At 29.7% G+C, this 15,702-nt stretch overlaps 1 protein-coding gene across 1 annotated transcript in view; it reads left to right on the top strand.

Moving 5' to 3' along the window:
* The window catches only part of LOC105845741 (uncharacterized), a 67,623-nt gene that overhangs the window by 14,684 nt on the left and 37,237 nt on the right, over positions 1-15,702 (top strand). Inside the window, exon 2 of the mRNA XM_065810503.1 lies at positions 39-723. Coding sequence (XP_065666575.1) covers positions 39-723 — 685 coding nt within the window. The remainder of the gene's footprint in view (positions 1-38; positions 724-15,702) is intronic.

The following is a 15,702-nucleotide window of genomic DNA, read 5'->3' as shown; positions in this document are numbered from 1 at the left end:
ATAAATTTCATGGATGAATATATTTGTATTAATTTCAGATAAGTTCGCCAAACTACGAATATGAAGCTCTTCCTGCTTACCAGTTTTCGTCAAATGTTTATTCTTCAAATCCATCTTACGCCCGTCTTTATCAGATTTCTGATTGGTTCGGAAACCCAACTCCAGCAACTAATGAATATCTTCAAATAGATTTAGGAGTTGCGAGTTTTATAAAAATGATTGCTACGCAGGGGAAATCAAACGCACCATTACAAATGGTAGTATTGTCTTACAACGTCGATTACGGCGTCAACTTACAAGATCTTAAAGTTAATTATGACGCAAATAAGACCTTTTTTTTCAACGTTCCTTCTAGTGTTGGAAGCAACGATGTAATTTACAACTTTTTTGGTTATGATGGAATCTTTGCACAAATAGTTAGAATTACCCCTGTTTCTTTCAAAGTTAAGAAATCTTTAAGAATTGAACTATTTGGAAATAAAACTCTGAATGAATGCAATTTTCCGAGCCTTAACGGTTGTGATAAAAATAATGCAATTTGTACAGATACCGATGGTGCTTACACCTGTACTTGTAATAAAGGATCAATAGATGTCAACAATAACGGTTTCACTTGCCAATTGATAAATGAATGTTCAGAAACCGGTATTTATAAAAATCAATGCGATCCTAACGCCAAATGTGCTGATACACGTTTTGGATACAACTGTACATGCATGCAAGGTATGAACTTTAATTTATTGTATAAACCTATTCGTTTATTTGTTATAAAAAAAAATAACTTAGGTTTTTTTATTTTTAAAGTTGAATTTTGCAAACGCTATTATTTTTGTACCAGCTTTTTTTTGAAAATCTAAAAGCTTTTTGCGATCTTGTCAGAGTTTTAAACAAGACTTTATATAAAGTAGTCCATGACTTCTTTAATTTGAAAATTTTCATATATAAAACTGTTATATTTATGCCCAAAAAAAAAAAAGAAAAGATAATTTGGAATATTTTTTTATACCAACCAAAAGTTATCAGAGTTTATATGGGTAGCAACTACAGAATAGCAACCAAAGAAAGCAACTATTGGTTAAGTTAATGATTTAAGTCAACCATCTAATCAGAGGTAATTCTACAAATAAAATGAGGAGGGGGGCCAGGGGAGGGGAGAATCTTCAAAAAGTACCGACTGGCTTCTAAAAAAAAAAAGTCATCAAAACGAAAATTTACCCGACTGAATTGTGTCAAGTACCCGACTAGCCGAATAAATTCGTAAAAAAAAACAACTATAAGTTGAAAATCACCTTCTTCGGGAGGAGTTGGAAGGGAAGGAGGGGAGGGAGGAGAAGGGAGGGTGTTACACTCCCCACCTTCTCCCCTCCCCGTAAAATTGCCTTTGCATCTCATGTCTTTGTTTTTGTACATTAGCGTCAAAACATCAGATTTATCAACCATAAATTTTTTATATAACATACTAATTGCTTTAGTTATAAGGTTTGTTATTAATCTAATTTACCCTATAATGTCATATTCATTATTATTTTAGTTATTTTTCCCTAATTATTGACAACGGAGGCAAGGCATTTCACAAAATATACATACACACCAAAACAATATTTTAAGTTATTATGGAGATTGTGAAGTTCTCCTTTTTTAATATTCTTAAACAATCCATATATTAGTTTCGTTGATGGTATTTTACAAAAAGTAAATTTGATGGTAACTTACAAAACGCAAAAGTATGATGTATATTAGTCGGTGATGGTCACTCACACCCGTACAAAAAAGTAAATCTTTCAATGCTGAAAACGTTCTGTTCGTAATGATACATTTAAGATAAACGATTTAAAACATGTAACGATTTTAGTTTTTACTTTGATATATAAAACTAAAATTTACGTAAAGATTAATTTCAACCACAATGAGATGAAAAAGTCATATTATTGAACGCTACTTCGCTGTTATCATAAAAAAAATTAGAATGCCATTAGAGGTGTTTGATGTTCAACAGGAGCGGTTTTAAGGAAGGGTGTGAGGTGTCACCCTCTTGCTCACACCCTTTCTTAAAACGGTAACTTTAAAGGGTATTTTCAACTTATAGTCGGTTTTTTAACGAATATATTGTTGGCTAGCCGGCATTCGAGACATTTCAGTACTCAAGGTTTAGATTTTAAGTGACATTATTTCATAGGCATTTGTTCATATAAATCAATAATTAAAAAATCTCAAAATAGACTATTTATTAGTTCTTAACAGCGTGTGATTCAAATTTTTGAATCACACACCTAAACCATACTACATCTGAACAGTAAAATTTACGTTAAAAATTATTTAGTATGTTTTTCAAATAATTTGATATTTCCATATAGTGGTCTGTCCAAAACGTCTACATTAACGTTGTTTTTTTTTCATTTTTAGTTTAAATAACTAATGTTTCACAATTTTTACTCATTATATTAAATTCGGTTAATAGTTTAAAAAGTAGACAAAACAATTTTTATCCACAGCTTATATTAAAGCTTTGCTTAAAGTTCTGGATAAAAATTGTTGTTAATTACAATGCATTGTAATTATGTTTACCACAAAAATCTTCATTTGAAATTAATCTTTTACTGTGTTTTTTAAATAATTTGATTTGCTCGATGATGTTCTGTACAAAACATGTAAAATGTTTACCACCCTCCAAACAAGGTGATTTTCAAGTTCTAATTGTTTTTTTTACGAATTTAGTTGGCTAATTGGGTATTTAACATAATTCAATCGGGTAAATTTTAGTTTTAAAAACTTTTCTTTTTTTTTTTTACGGAACCAGTTGTACTTTTTAAAAATTACCTCCCATCCCTACCCTTTTATTTATGAACTTTATTTTTACCCCCATTTTTACCCTTGTGTTTTAGAACTTTATTTATACCCCCATCCGTACCCTTTTATTTTAGAACCTTTTATTTGTAAAACTGCCTCTGATTATATTAATTATTCTTAATATTATTCTTTATTTTATGATAAAAAATTTAAGGGTTGAAAATAAATAATTTCTAAAATCCGTAACCATGAAAGTGCTACAAATAATATTACTCCTTATTTTCAAAATAAAATCATTAAAAAAATCGATGACAAGACAAAAGAATAATTTTAATAATCAGGAAAATAAACGAATAACTTTAGTAATTAAAAGCAAATGCCTCAAGGCATTTGTTTTTAAAAGTTTTTGTAAAGTTTAGAAGATTTAAACAATATTTAAAAAATGTAACTTTTTAAAGCAGATGCCCGTTGGGTCAATTAAAATAAGTTTTTTTGATATGGATTTTATTGAAAATCATTACAAAGTTGGTAAAAGTAATGAGTTACAAGATATGAAAAGAGTCCTACAACTCGAAAATGCAAAGGTATTTTATCACAGAAATGCATAGGTGTTCGATCAAAAATCACGGAAATGGTATTTAATCACAAATCATAGACTAGAAATGGTATTTAATCACAATTCACAGACTGGAAATGGTATTTAATCACGTATCACAGACTAGAAATGGGATTTAACCACAAACCTCATTCACTAAATTTGATTGGCATTCCTACTGCAGAAATATTAGCCAATAATAATTGAATTATTTTTTTGCATTCAAAAAACTTACTCTTTTTTCCTAGCCTATACATATGAAAAACTAGTTGAAAAAACTAGTTTTATTAATAAGTAATCTCCCCGACTTGTGGAGAAAATAAAATGTAACGCCTATTTTCAAAAAGGGGAGTAAAATAAATGCATCAAACTACCGGCCTATCTTGCTCACATACCTTTCATGCAAAATGATATAAAGAATTCTTGAGACAAGCATAATGGAACACTTTGTTGCTAATGGCTTAATTACTCCGAAGCAACATACCTTTGTTCATCGCAAGGGTTGCGTTTCAAACCTGCTAGAAACTCGGGACATCATGAAGGTAGCCATTCATCACAGCCACGCAGTAAACGTCATATACACAGACTTTGTAAAGGCGTTTGACAAAGTGCCGCATAAGAACCTTCTTCATAAACTAAGAGCCTACGGTATTTAAGGCACGCTCTTAGACTGGATCTCAGCTTGGTTACGCGACCAAAGTCAATGAGTGGTCATCAAAGGTGAAAATGTGAAATGGTCACATATTTGGCTCATGCATTTCAACATTGAGAAATGCAAAGTAATGCATGTTGGCCGCGCATGTAAAAAATCGACGCGCAATTACTCAATGACCAACGTTGATGGCACGCGCTATTCACTCGAAAAGACTGTAGTCAAACGAGACCTTGGTGTGATGATCTCCAAAGACCTTAAAGTCAGACCACAAGTAGAGTCAGCTGCATCAATTGCGAATAGAAAGCTAGGGTGACTCAAAAAAATATTTCGGAGTAGCAGTTTTTATTTATGGCGCACATAATATCTTATTTATATTCATCCCGACCTCGAGTTTGCCGGTCGCCGAATTTAAAGTCCGACATTGCTATCCTCGAGCAAGTCATCATCAAACAACAAATTTAATCTATTAAACACCTATATAAATATAAACCCAAATATAATCTATTAAACACCTGTTCTACGAAAATTGACACCAACAGCTCGGTCAAACAACACTTGAAGAACGCCGTAAAAGAGCAGGCCTAATCAAACAATTTAAAACCACGCGTCAGTTAAGCTTTTTTCAGTTTCAGTTGACGAAAGTTTTTAAAAACATTGATTGATGGAGCGTTTACTGCCGCTTGGGGTAGCGCATTCCATTGGACAATGTTGTTATTCACAATTTCATACAAGCTGATGTTCTAGTTTTTGATTATACCCACCCAAAAAAAACTTGGCTTTACTGTTTTTTAGTTTTTTTGTCCCGCAAAAACTTTCAAAAAGTAGAGCCAAGTATATTTTGGGTGGGCATAATCAAAACTAGAACGCCAGTTTGTACGAAATTGTGAAGAACTACATTGTCCTATGGAATGCGCTATCCCAAGCAGCAGTGAACACTCCATAAATTAATGCTTTCAAAAACAGCATAAAAAAGTAACTTTTAGAGGCATATTTGCTGCTTTGTCTGTAGTTTCTGTGTATTTTTTTCATCAGCATAGAGGGGCCTAATGTATATATATATATATATATATATATATATATATATATATATATATATATATATATATATATATATATATATATATATATATATATATATATATATATATATATATAATTATATATTTAGCAACTTAATAGTAACGCTCAATCGTGCGTGTTTGACGCGGAACTCTGGGCAGCCATTGCAGTGAAATAGTTGCAGCACTTTTTTTATTAGAAAATGTGAACGAAAGTAATTACGATAATCTAATTTATGTAAACTTCAAATTATATAATATTAAAACATATAACAAGTTTTACAGTCTTCCTTAAACTTAAAAATTACATTGCGCTAATATCTCCTTAATTTTGCTTTATACCATTTATTTGTTGCTTTATAAAGTCTTTTGTTTATTAAATAAAGTTTATTAAATTTTCGAATATTATGTCTGAGTGGCCTTAGTGGATAGCTTGCAGTGTTTCTGAATTGCATTGCTATGCACAGTGAAGCGAAATGCCCAAAAAGCGGCCAAAACTCTAATTTTGTAAATTAATGAACATTTTTATCAAATTATTTTCAATAATAAACATAAAAGTATGTAGTTTCATAGTTTTTAGGTTTTTTTCTCCTAGACCTTCTCCCCCTCTACCCTTGAATAATCTGGTACACTTTTTTTTATATTTAAATTCTTAAATCATTCTAAGAATATTTTCTTGATGAAAAAATGTGTATTATGTTGATTTACCCTATTTTTTATGCATAAAAGTGTAATCCCATTGATTTTATTTACTGATAGGTGAATTCTTACAAGAAAAAGTTAAAACTTAAAAAAATAACATTTATTTAAAGAATATTCATCTCCTCTAAGGATGTCCTGAACATAAGGATCAAAAGATCACTATTGTCTTGGGGTTTTTGAAAGCAAAGGAAGAGATCAGAGGATTGGTTTTTATAAGTAGATAATGGAATTGGTTCATCACATTAATTCTAGATATTTTGCATGTGTGATTAAGTCTTGCATTTCTTATGGCCTTATTTTGTGCTTCCTTCTTAGAATAAACTCCAACGAGAAGATCCAAATATTCAGCTATTAAAAAACCATGCTCCAGAATCTTGTTAGGGGTGGATGGCATAATATACCAATGACAGGTTTCAAACTATTAGCTCTGAAGTTTCAAAACAGTACACTTTAAAAGCACCCAAGTTTAGGTGGAATCCAACTGCTTTCAATATGTTTCTGCGCCTCATAATAATATCCAAGCTAACTCCTGTTATTTCAGAGAAAAATTCTGCTACAAGAAATGCTATTCTTGCAGTATTTCCTGTATTGATATTTCCAAATCACCTAACTCCTCTATAAACTTTCTCTTGATTTCCTTTTTCCAAGCTTTTACAGACAGTTTATTTTCTAGAAACCAAGTCTGGTATCTTTTAATAGCCATTTTATATCCTCAATGTAAAATGAATTCAAAAACTAGTATTCAACACGGCGGTGTAGATAGTCCTAAATCTAGAGCTTGCTCATTGCATACTTTTTCAAAAATGGGGGCTTGAAGGCTTTGGTTTTTACCATACAGTAGTGTTCCCTATTTCCAGTTTCAATGGAACAGTTTCAGTTTGGAAAAAGCATTGTTCATTTCCAATTCCAATTGCATAAATTGAAATTTATCTTTAATGCAAGAGCCTCTTCTGTTTTCATTATTACCGGATAAGGTTTTATATTTTCAATACTTTTCCTGGATTTTTACGGATTGTTTAATAACTTTTGAAAAGCCTGCCTTTCCTGGTCTTGATTTGGCTCTTAATGCATCAGCACAGGCAAGTTTATCTGTACAATGGTCACTAAGTAAACTAAAAAAAATTTCATATTTTAAGAAAAATTCTTTTATACAAAATAAAAACAATTATCTAGATTTTAATATACCACGTGATACTTTTCTCTTTTTAGCTGTCTCCGAGCTATCAGTCCATGGTGTTGCAGACCTTCCTGGTCTGGTGTAGGAGGAGCGGTCTTGCATACAGTTCTAACGACAGCCATTCTTTTTCATGCTCCTCAATTTGAGAGTAGGTTCTTCTGTGCTTGTCATGTTTAACCAGCTTGGAAACAAATGTTTTAATCTTCCCTTTTAAATCATAAAAACTTATCATTCCCAATCACAGCGCACAAGTTGGGATTATTTATACCAGCTTCCTTGATTTTATCCAAAACATCAACCCCCCTTATGTTTACAACATCAGTATCTAAGACCCAAGAAATAGTGAAGAAATACTGTGTATATGCAGAGCCGGAGCCACAGTTTTCACATGTTCAATATATCTATTTTTCAGGCATGATGATGACTCCAAACATTTCTATTTTAATACTAATGTCAAATGAGAATGTGTCAAAAATTTACGGTAACTGGAACTTGGGAACAAGAAAAGCTCAATCTACAGCCCTCCCCCAAACTTTGGGGGGGGAGGAGGGAAAACAGTATATTTAACATAATTTTTTTGAAAATCTTAAATTTATCTACAAAATTCAAATTTCTTAATAAAATTTTTCGACGTTTAAAAGTGATGATTTCGTAAAGACGTATATATATAACCCACTCACATTTTTATTTTTTTGAAGGAAGAGGAGGGAGGTCTAAATAAGGTTTTATGATTTAAAAAAATTAAATAAATCATCTAAATATAAAAAAGAATTGCAAAATTAAAAAGTTATAAAATGCGCGAATTTTAGCAAACTTTTTTTTACCTTCTACCAGGTAGGAAAAATGCTTGTCTGAGTAGAATACTAGAATAAGAGGACCAAACTTTATTTTTTATCATCATTTGATATATTTGTTAATAAATTGTCACAAAAAATTGAAATAATGACGCATTAAAAAAAATCGACTTATGGCCACTTAAATCCTTTTGCTCGCTCATTTAACTTTTTTTCAATCTTTTTCAATTTTTTAAAATACAAAATAAAATATTTTTGAAGTTCTATAGGTATTATATACATAACATATATAAAGATATATACTATAACAAACGAAAGGGAGAGAACTATTAAAAAAAAACTTTCTAAAAACATTAAAACATCGGGGAAAATTTGTTGCGCAAATGTCATGATAGAGGTTATTAAAGTGCTCAGGTAATTAGTGAACTCTTCGCGTTTAACACACATTAAAGAGATTAAATAAACTTTCTTTTTTATAGGAAAAAAGATTTTACATTCAAACTTTTATTTTCTTTTATATAAATTAACGGGGCGATGATCCTAATAAGCTGTGGGTCGTCTAAAAAAAATTATGGTCTGAAATTTAATAAAGAAAAAAATTGTTAAACGCGCCCACGATTTTTTTAAATATAAGTTTATAATTTTACAATAAGAAGTTATAATGTATTGAATATTAATCTTTAACTCAAAACAAAGATTTCAAAGATTTTATTTTCTAACATTTACTATCAAATATTGAAGTAAAACGACAATGTAAATAATAATATAGAAACGGTCAGCGTGAAATAGACTTACATTACCCGTTATTACACATTTAACAAGTCTATTTCAAGATGCTTTTTAAACTTTTTATATCGATGGTAATTAATAAACACATTTCAAGCGGGTATTTTCAAAATTATGAAGATGGGTACTAATATCTGAATCGCTGATAAATAGTTTACATACATACATACATACATACATACATACATACATACATACATACATACATACATACATACATACATACATACATACATACATACATACATACATACATACATACATACATACATACATACATACATACATACATACATACATACATACATACATACATACATACATACATACATACATACATACATACATACATACATATATATATATATATATATATATATATATATATATATATATATATATATATATTAGGGTGTTTCAATCCCAGCAATTTTTCAATAATGGTTTTGTTACTTGGATAACGGGGTAAAAAATAGACAAAAAACACGTCCGTAAACTTTTAAAATTTTTTAAATTTCCAATCATATATTATGTAAACTAGATGTCTAAATTCTAGTGTTGTTATCGACTTCAACTAAATCGACTTAAAATCGACTAATCGAAATTAGTCGACTTTAGTCGACTTTAAAAAATTGAATATTCGATTTAATCGACGATAAACTTCCTACTAATCAACTCAAAATCAACTTAGTCAAACTTTAAAATCAATATACCTTTTCATTCAATTTAACTTTTCTATCTTTAATTTTTGTTTGTTCATTTAGTAACAATAGTATATACTATTTTAATTATTCCCTAGTTTTTTGTTTACTCTATTAAAGTTTTGTTGACTCTTTTAAAGTTTTGTTTACTCTATTAAAGTTTTAGCTAAATCATTGCATATTAGCATTATTTATACCATTAAACTTTCGATTATGTATTTCATTAATTTTTTTTCTTTCGTTTACTCGATGCTTGTGATTTTCATAACTACTTTCATACAGGGCCGCTCCAAGTTGACTCGGGGCCCTGGGAAAATTAAGTTGTGAAGCTCCAAAATTTAAATTTCATTAATCTATACAATCTCATTGTAAACATGATTGTAATGACTTTATTGATATATAACAAGTATTTAAGGCGGTCCCTGAATGATTGGGGTCTGGAAATATATTGTCCCGTTGTTGGAGCGGTCCTTTTCTCCTCCATTATTATTCAAGTGATATAATATTAAAAAATAGAAAGCGAATATAAGTTACTTTATTCTTTTTATTAAAATTTATTTCAAAAATATAAATTATTTCCATACCTCAACTAAATCGACTTTTAGTCAACTTAGTCGATTTCAAAAATGCATTAGTCGATTTTATTCGACTTTAGAAAATATATTAATAGATAGTCGAATTATTTAATAGTTATTTAATTATTTATTTATATATTTAATAGTTATTTAATAAAACAACACTACTAACTTTGATCCAAAAAATGAAGCTGCTTTTGCGCTTTTTACAAACGGCGGATTAGGTTTGTAAACAAATATTATTTAATTTTTTTTTTCTCAAATTAAGTAAATATATTTTGAGTAAATATAAATACTATTTATGAAAAAAATGTTTCCTAAATTCATTTCCGATTAGAAAAGGATTAAAGTTTTGAATATAAAAATGAAACAAAACACGCTTTTGAAGCATTTTTATGAATTATAATACTTTTTAATAAACCTAGGCTAGGCCTAGGGTAAAAAATTTTTTATAAGTATTTCATAATTATTGACACGTGTTTTTGAAATATCTTTAACTTATTGGGAACTTTTGATGCTCTAAACTTGCATTTTTAACTGTTATTCCACACATCAGCTTTTGATCTTTTTACAAACTGCGGGCTATATTTATAAACAAAAAAAAAAGCGTTTTCATTTTTCGTCCTATAAAATCCCTCAAGTTAGACATATAGTTTAAATAATATATCATTGAAAATGTCATTTAAAGGTTGCCATCTTGAAAAAATGGCGTTTTTTACCACTTTAAAAACTAAATAACTTGAAAAAATAATTAACTTTATGTTATGTTATTTAGTATATATATTCGAGGCTATCAGATGAACAGTTGGCCAAATTTTCCGAAAAATTGCTTAATGTCTAGAGGTCGCCGTATTAAAAATATAAAGCTACAAATCCTTTTTTTTATTTTTTATATTTTTACCTTATTTTAATATTACAATATTTTAAACCTTTTATTCTTTAAAATTTTCGTGAAACTGTAATTAAAACTCAATCAGGATACTTTTAGGCTTTAGTTTTTCTTAAGAATATTATTATTATTAAAAAAATACTAATAATATAAAAAATACTATAATTAACTAGTTTTGATTTTAAATAAAATAGATTTCGTTTTCTGAGTTGTTGTTTTACAACTTGTAAAATAAATAGACGTTGCTCTTCATTTTACGCACACTCGTGAAAATCGCCAATAAGCTTGATTCCTCTTTCGGCGCGATCATTTGTTACTTCTACTTGTTTAACAAAATTTTTTGCAGTTCGATAATCTTGGAAGAACTTACACTGCTCCAGATAAATCCACTGCTGTGGATTTATCTGGAGCCTATCTTGATCATTTGATAGTCATAATAAATCGAAAAAAGCCAAGACCGTGCCCTAATTAAAAAATAAAAATGTTTGAAGAATTTAATGTCGGAAATTTTGGGTTCCAAATTTAAAAAATTATACCTTAGCGTAGAAAAAGTTTCTTTGCCATCATTGTTCTGGTGAAGAATGACAATTTTTAACTAAATAAGGAAAAAGTAACAAGCTCTTCCGTTAAATACCAAACGTATCGGTTAATTGATGAATTTACAGCAAATATCTGAATCCTTTTTATGTTACCAGTTCATTGCAACAAAAAATATGAAGTTATTGACATGAAAAATATTGAAATTCTCTAGCGGAGATTGCATTGAATAAAAAAGACTAATAAACTTAACCATGCAGTGGATCTTAATTCTCTCATCATCGGACGTAATACATTTATACTAATAATACAATAATGCACTATAATATATCAGATAAGAATTTCATTTTAAAAATATATAGAGAATGTGCCATAAATTTTGCACAATGAATTGCAGCTAAATTGTGAACTTTAACTATTCGGCCCACTGATAGTTTTCCGCGGTAAATGCTTTAAATGCATGTTTAATGTGCAGCTTGTTATGATGATGGCGACATGGTAGCCAACGAGGTCTCTTAAACTCAATTTTAATTTAAGATGCTTGCTCCTCAAAGCATATACCAACAATGTTTTTAAAAAAATTTCTAGCCTTGCGCGAGTTTCATGCATCACATCGAATTTTATCTGTTGAATCTTATAAATACCAATAAGTAAATACTACCAAAAGTAGCCCGGCAAATAAAAGTTTAGTTAATTTTTTTGTATAATATACATAGTATATAAATAAAGAAATCGGTTATAATGCGCTCACAAGAACTGCAACACTTTCTTCATTATGAGTTATGTCTAAATGAAATAACTTCGAATCCCATTGCAAAATGAACTTTTTTGGTTTGTATATCTCCCAGCCAGTTACTTTAATTGACAGAGCTGTTTTGATGCACAGTTGATAATGAAATGGACATATCTTTAAGTTTGCCTCCACTTTTGCAATGATCTTTGATTTAATTGAAAGATGTTGGCGACCTAATAAACAACATCGGTCTACCACAAATACTGTAACTTCTGAAAAAATCTTTACTAATATTTTAAGTGAATTTGTTAAAAGCATCTTCTTTTTTTAGGAGGTTAAAGAGAAAACTCTGTATCTTTTTGATCTTCTTTATCACCACTATTAATTCACTGACTTCGAAAGCACTTGATTTTTGATCTTTAGTTAATCTTCTCCAGTAATCCATCAGTATAACTTCTTGACATTCTAAACATTTTGAAAAACCTAAATTCATCCTATCTATCATGTGAGATTTTCTGCTACTCTTTTGATCTTTATAAAATGCCCAATCTTCTTTTAATTTTGGTCTTCATGAAATCAAATACCGCAAAGTTGTGCAAGTTCATTAAAAAATCTGACAATTTCTTCTTTTCTAGCTTTAACATTTTGACTGCTCAATTTTCTTTATTTTCACCTTTTTACAATTTTGTAAGCAATGAAAAGAAAGAGTATCTGATCTAGTCTCAACAAATCCAGCTTTTTCCCAAACTTCTTTAACCTCATTAAGAACAAATTTAAACATATCTCTTGCAGAAGTGTCGTTTTTTTTAGATAAATACATCAGGGTGACAAATTAACCAAACTTGGTTATTTTTTCTAAGGTTCATCATTATAACAAAATATTCACCTATATAATTAACTAGTTTTATAATTATCTTTAAAATTTTAATTTCGCTAAATAATAAAACATCCATTTTTAAAAAAGAGTTTATAAAATTTTATATACTTACATACAGCTGTCTATTTGGCAATGGAAACTTTTTAATCACGCAACGACTTTTAGTTGTCAATTACGATCAAAAATATATTTTGCATACAACGAAACAACTTTTTCTAAGAAATTAAGTCTATATGAACATTTTTTTAGTAACAAATTTATCAAAAAATTAACTTTATAATACGGTGACCTCTAGACATTATCCAACTTTTTATGAAAACTTGGCCAAATTTTCATCTTTTAGTTAGTGGTAAACTGCGTGAATCTTATCCACAAGCTGAGACGTAGCAACGTTCAGCTATAGCAGCCGATTACTTTTTTTTTTAAACAAAATTTTTTCATTTTCCGTCAACTATTCGTCCGGACTCATTTTGAACTTGTTCGAATTCTCGGATTCTACAACAATACCAGCAAGTTTGTTCCAAATTTGACACAATCTGTTTAAGAAGAAATGGATCCTTGAATTAATCAATGCACCAAAATCATTTATTTTGCGAGGGATGAAACACTGCATCCTGATTTTATGTTTGTGACCTCTAGTTGATAAGCATGGGCCATCTTATTCAAAACTTGACTTAAAGACTGGTTTGACATTAGGATCGAAAAATTTTAAATGGTTCAATATCTTGTATAAATGAATCAAGTCTCCTCGTTTTCTTCTTAGATTTAAAGTCGTTAAACCCATTTTAACTAGCCAATTTTTATAATTAAGCATTTGATTTGAGTGGGGTATTTTTGTGGGCTTGTATTGGACTCTTTTGCTAGATTTGGCAGACATCATGCTGGAGCCGTAAATTCAAGATAAAGTCGCACGTAGGTAGTATACAAAATTCTCCATATATAAAAACCTCTACTTTCAAATGAATTTTTTAGTAAAAAGTACTTTTGAAATTTTGTTAACTCATACTTGTGTTTGATGTTTCTATTTCGTATCCGGTTGTATAAAAATACCGGTTGTATAAAAATACCGGTTGTATTAAAATACCTAGATCTTTCTCTAACATGCTGTTTGAGAGGTTACAAATAATTCCATCAACATTCATTGTGTGTGTTTTAAAATTCCTTGAAAAAAGTTTTGTTTCCGAATCTCATCACTTTACATTTTTTGCAATTAAGTTCCATACGCCAACTGTTGCACCATTTCACAATGTTGTAAAGGTCGGTTTTATTTCTGCTTGTTTATTAAAGGAATCTTTCATGGCTATTATTTTGCTTTTATCAACATACATTTTAAATGTGTTTAGCACAACTTCTGGCAAGTCGTTTATGAATAGCAGAAATAAAATAGAACTCAAAACCGAACCTGGGGAACGCCACTGATAACAGATACCCATTCTTAAATTGTATTACCAATTGCAATTCATATGTAAGGGTGTCAATCGTCTCAATCTGATTTGTTGTGAATGATTTGTTTGGAAAGAAACCAGTTTGTTCCTCATAAATAAGACTAATTGAAACTAAATGTCCCAGAATTGTGTCCCGAACAAGCTTATCAAACATTTTACAAATTACAGACGTTAAGGATAGTTTTCTGGTTTAAGTTTTAATCCCTCTTTACAGATTGGTGAAATATTTGCATCAGACCAATGGCACGGTACACATCCAGTATCAAAACTTAATTTGAAAGTATGGATAATTGGAAAAATAAAACTTTCTGCAGCGTGTTTTCAAACAAACGGACTCATTTCATCAAAACTCATTGTTTTTGACTCATCTAAACTTTCTAACATTTTAGTATTTTTTCATAAGTGATCTTATTAGACAATTTGCTACAATCACAGTGGTTTTCACATTTTTGCAAGAACTTGGGTATTGCTTGGTCATTATCATTGACAAAGACTTAAGTTGCTTATTTAATATATTTGAAATGTTTGAAATTTCAGTTGTAGTTTGTTCTTTTTTATTCTTGATTGCTCTAATTCGGGATCTTACGTTTGTCTTCTATTTACATATGAGAACAAAAGTTTCGATGCAAGTTTTGCTCTCTTTACTAAATCCAATTTGTATTCTCCAGTTGATCTTTTGATTTATTTTTTAACATTAGCGCACATTTTGTTGAATGCCTTTCCAGATTCTTGATTTTGCCGATGCACATTCGAATAAAATAGAGAATTCTAAATCTTTATTCGCCTTTTTAACATTTGCATCCAACCAAGGTTGACTACTCCTTATTTTGTTGTTAAAAATAGGAATAAACAATCGACAAGATTTATTATATGTATGAAAGAATAACTCATAGCATTCACAGGCTGATTTATCATGAAACAGCTTAACCCAATTGATTTGTTTAAAGTACTCAATCATTTGTGTAAATTTACCTTTTTTAAACCAAAATTTATCTCATATGAATATCTTGCTGTCACTAAAATTTTTTAAATATTGCCAAATGATGGAATAATTATATCTTCTTTTTTCACAGTGACCTACCTGTGGACCACATTGAAGAAAATCAATGCAATTTATATTGGAAACTAAAACAAGGTCAAGGTTGCTAACTACAGCAACAGAACCACTTTGTTTGAATGTCGGAAAATTTACTATTTGATACAGAGAACAATCATTTAAATCCTTAATAAATTCATGCTCTGGTGAGTTTTCATTGGAATGAATTGTTCACCGTCAGCAATTCATTCTATGCTTGGGAAATTGAAATATCCTACCAAAATGAGATCAGTGTATTTTTTGTCACTTTTGAGTTCTGAAGCAGTTCTGATTGAGTTAAAAATTGGTTTTGAGT

Source organism: Hydra vulgaris, chromosome 11 (assembly GCF_038396675.1).
Source record: "Hydra vulgaris chromosome 11, alternate assembly HydraT2T_AEP".
NCBI lineage: Eukaryota > Metazoa > Cnidaria > Hydrozoa > Anthoathecata > Hydridae > Hydra > Hydra vulgaris.
The sequence above is the reverse complement of the archived record's forward strand: the minus strand, read 5'-3'. Positions and strand labels throughout refer to the sequence as shown.